Source organism: Rhincodon typus, chromosome 45 (assembly GCF_021869965.1).
Source record: "Rhincodon typus isolate 14 chromosome 45, sRhiTyp1.1, whole genome shotgun sequence".
Lineage (NCBI taxonomy): Eukaryota > Metazoa > Chordata > Chondrichthyes > Orectolobiformes > Rhincodontidae > Rhincodon > Rhincodon typus.
In genome coordinates this window covers 4,601,921-4,606,418 of record NC_063376.1, presented here as the reverse complement: position 1 = coordinate 4,606,418, position 4,498 = coordinate 4,601,921, and the positions used below count along the sequence as shown (strand labels likewise).

Sequence of the window (4,498 nt, the reverse complement as noted above, 5' to 3'; positions counted from 1 at the left end):
CTAATTCCGCTGCTCTGCTCACTCCCTCCTAGCCCTGTATCAATCCCCAAACTAATCCCACTATCCCATGCTCTCCCCAGACCCCTATATCAATCTCCAAACTAATCCCACTGCTCCACTCACTCCCCATAGCCCTGTATTAATCCCAGATTGATCCTACTGCCTGGCTTTCTCCCCACAGCTCTGTATCAGTCCCCAAACTAATCCTACTTCCCTGCTGACTCCCCATTGCCTTGTATCAATCCCCAACTGACCTCACTACACTGCTCTCTCCTCACAGTCCTGTATCAATTATAAACCAATTTAAAATAATTACAATCCCAAAGATATTGGATGGGGATCAATCAATCAACCTTGAATGAGACAGCAATCAAATATGCAACATGGTGATCTCACCCGGAACTCACCATAGTTACGGTCAGTGGCATATGGTTGGTGAACAACTCTGAACAGGTCATGTCATGCGGATCCCCTTCTTACAAATACTGATCTGGTGAAGATTATTTGGTTGAAAATCTAACCACGTTGGTCACTGAAGGAGGTAAAGATGAGCCAGGAGAAGTCTAAAGAGAGAAAGATGGATATATTAGTCTGAGGAACCTGGGTCTTTCAGATCAGAATGAGGGCATTTGACAGGGGAGTTTATAACAATTAAATATTATCGGAAAGATAAACAAGGGGAAATTATTTCCAGTGACTCTGTGAGGGTAGAATAAGGGACACAAGTCCTAAGAAGCAATAAGGAAAATTTAATATAGCTTGCAGGAATTCTTCCGCTGTCCAGAGAGAGAGAGAGGGCAGCACGGTGGATCAGCGGTTAGCACTGCTGCCTCACAGCACCAGGGACCAGGGTTTGATTCCACTCTCAGGCTGTGTGAAGTATGCACATTCTCCCCATGTCTGTGTGGGTTTCCTCTGGTTGTTCTGGTTTCCTCACACAGTCCAAAGATGTGCAGGCTAGGTGGCTTAGCCACGGGAAAGGCAGAGATAGGGCAGTGGGTCTGGGTGGGGTGTTCTTCAGTGGATTGGTGTGGACTCAATGGGCCAAATTGCCTGCTTCCACACTGAAGGGATTCTACCTATGAGCTAGATCAATGTTTAAAATTGGATTACAAATATGCAAAGCTCGAATCCACTTGTGTATTGAAATATGAAAAGCCTCTGACAACTTCATGCCTTTTGAAATTCACTGGTGCCATTAATGAGAAACAAAACAGGTCATCTGATCATTGCCAATTGTGGGATCTTGCTGTGCACAGTATTGCAGCTACGTATTTATGACAGCAGTGATGACACTTCATGGCGGTGAAAGGTTATTTGGGGCAGATGGGAATGTGAGGCAATCGGACCTTATTGAATGGCGGGGCAGGCTTGAGGGGTCAAGTGACCCATTCCTACTCCTAATCCATATGCTCATTCATTTCAGTGTGCATTGGGATGACCTGAAAATGTGAAAGTCAACATATAAATGTAACGTTTATGTCTTTGTAGTAGGCATATTTTTATCTGCCTTGCTCTTCTCATTATTTGAATGTTTAGGTAGAGTAGAAGGTAATTTTCGAACTTCACTGGAAAGAGAAACATTTTGCCAACTGGAGCTATCATAAGGATAAATACAAGAATGCCAAATTCTAGACAGTCACAGTTTATATCACTGAAGAAAAGGGTGCTGATTGGTTGGCAAGTTGACTCTGATTGGCCACGTTGTTGCCATGGTGAAAGCAATATGGAGCCAAAGTCTTTCTTAACTTGACTGTTGGAAATTTGACATCATTGGGTTTGATCTGATGAGGGCTCAACGAAAATGTTTGGCAATGTGTCTATATTTTCATCAATGTTGAAAATGCTCTTCAATATCACAATAGACCTCATCCAAGAAAGACTATCTAAGAGTAGAATGGGATCTTGATCAGCTGGGCCAATGGGCCAAGGAGTGGCAAATGGAGTTTAATTTAGATAAATGCGAGGTGTTGCATTTTGGTGAGACAAACCAGGGCAGGACTTATACCCTTAATGGTAAGATCCTGGGGAGTGTTGTTGAACAAAGAGACCTAGGGATAGAAGTACATAGTTCCTTGAAAGTGGTCTCACAAGTAGACAGGCTGGTGAAGAAGCTGTTTGACATGCTTGGTCAGAGGACTGGGTACAGGCGTTAGGACGTTATGTTGTGGACATTGGTGAGGCCACATTTGGAGTACTGTGTACAGTTCTGGTCACCCTGCTATAGGAGGAATATTATTAAACTGGAAAGTGTGCAGAAAAGATTTACAAGGATGTCACTGGGACTGGAGGGTTTGTGTTGTAAGGAGAGGCTGGATAGGCTGGGACTTTTTTTCCCCTGAAGCATAGGAGGTTGAAGAGTGACCTTATGGAGGTTTATAAAATCACCGGGGGCCTAGATAAGGTGAATAGCAAAGGCCTTTACCCCAGGTAGGGAAGTTCAAAACTCAGGGACATAGGTTTAATGTGAGAGGGGAAAGATTTCAAAGGGACCTGAGGGCAACTTTTTCACACAAAGGGTATATGTATGCGGGATGAACTGCCAGATGAAATGGTAGATGCAGGTACAGTTACAACATTTAAAGGACATTTGGACTGGTACATGGATAGGAAAGATCTATAGGGATATGGGCCAAACACAGGCAAGTGGGACTAGTTTAGTTTGGGTAACCTGGTCAGCATGGACAAGTTGGAGCGAAGGGTCTGTTTCTGTGCTGTTATGACTCTATGAGATAAATATAAGGCTGTGCCCAGTGTATGTTAGATAGCATTGAGTTCTTTGTTCTGTTATAACTTTCTGAGGCTTTTTGTGTCAGATTCCAGGGAAGTGGAGTGTGCTGGTCCCCCAGAGGTCAAAGGTATTCCACTCTTCACCCTGACCGAAGAGAGTTTTAAGGCGTGCCATTTCTCATTGACGCTGGATGACTATCTTTTCATCGCCTTCGTTGGCTTCATCGTGTCCATTGCCTCGGTTGCCACAAACTTCCTCCTGGGGATTACTGCCAACTGCTGCCATCGCTGGAACAAGGCAAACGAAGAGGAAGAGATGTGACACCTCCCTCCCCCAACTTTGGTGGGCAAACCAACCGCAAAGCTGCAAGGTTAGACCGGTATTTTGGCTCCTCACATTTAGCCCATGTGAGGGAAGAGCGAGGGAGGAGAAATGGGGATGAGATCACAATGAAGACGATGTGTCTTGTCAGGGGAAGAGCCTGGCGTTCACGAAGAAACCCACTTTTCCTTTTATATTCTTGCTGTCTTCGGTACTGAGAAGGAACCGAGGAAGATATGGATTTGACTCCACCAGCTGTGACCCTCTGAGCAAGGCTAGTGAAGAAAACAGGTCATTTTTGAGTGCCGTTGAACCTAATGATTTGGAGAGGCTGAGTTTGTACTTACACTTGGAAATTACTCCTATGGGAGTCTTTGACGATGTTAGAGGGTGATCTTGGAGAATTCAAGTTTCTTGGCATTGTAGCCATTACAACTGGAGAGCTAAGCCTTATTGTTTGTGCTGTTACTACAATTGAAGATCAGAGTTGACTCCAAATCATTCAATTGTAATCGTCACCTCAGTTGTCAAGCAATGGAGGATGCAGGTTGAATCTACTCATTTACCAAGTCAGTTTTAACTGAGATTGCAATGGTGGAAAATGACTGAGACTTTGCAACTTTGAAATTCAGATGAGAAGGAAGACTTTGAAAAGCTCACTCATTTTTACAATCGGCTGTGAGGAAAATCTGATTGAAGATGATCTGATAAGTGAAGACCAGAACCCTACACACTGTTTGAAGAACAATAAAGCTTAAAACAAACAAACAAGTTCTTCATTTGTCCTTAATGCTGAGAGGGTGAGGAGAGTCAGAGTTTAATTCTGGCCGAATTGGTATCGATCCAATTGGCCTTTGGAACTTAGTTGACTATTCAACGGATGACCTGCTACAAGAAGCAAAGGTCTGTGATTGCAAATAGTTTAACATGTTTCCCAGCTAGGGTGAGGGGCAAATGTAATTACCTCGAGTTACTTAGCACAGAACCAGGCCATTTGGCCCGGCAGACCAGTGCTGGTGTGTCAAGCCTCCTTCCAGCACCTACTCCATTTCGCTTTAGCAGCATAACAGATGGTGAGGAAATATACTGTGCTGTATGGGAGGCTTTCAAAGGTATGCACATCTTGCACGTAGCTAACCGTGGGCGATTCAGCGCTTGCTATAAATATTTCACAATCAGTTCTAAGCTGAATTTGAACTCGTAAAGCTGACGGACAGAAGAGGTAATTTGTCAATATCGTTATCTTCAAATTACGGTTTGGGGAGCCTTGATAAGCAAGCATACGACAATGTTAAGAGCAATTTTAACAGGATATATCTCGGTGTTGCAAACTGTGCAGGCATCTGCTCATTAAAAGCTGACTAGGTCTGACACTTCCAGATAAACACCTGATTTATGAGCGCGGTACAAAATACAGAGAGTTTCATACCCCTTGGGCTATTTAAA

General features: G+C 43.8%; 1 protein-coding gene across 2 annotated transcripts in view; it reads left to right on the top strand.

Annotated features, from left to right (window-relative positions):
* Positions 1 to 3,776, top strand: part of LOC109921944 (leucine-rich repeat-containing protein 55) — an 18,839-nt gene extending 15,063 nt beyond the window's left edge. For both annotated transcript variants that reach the window (XM_048620184.1, XM_048620183.1), the window contains exon 3: positions 2,817 to 3,776. In XM_048620184.1, coding sequence (XP_048476141.1) covers positions 2,817 to 3,052 — 236 coding nt within the window. In that variant the 3' untranslated portion in view covers positions 3,053 to 3,776. The remainder of the gene's footprint in view (positions 1 to 2,816) is intronic.
* Positions 3,777 to 4,498: the final 722 nt, after the last annotated feature.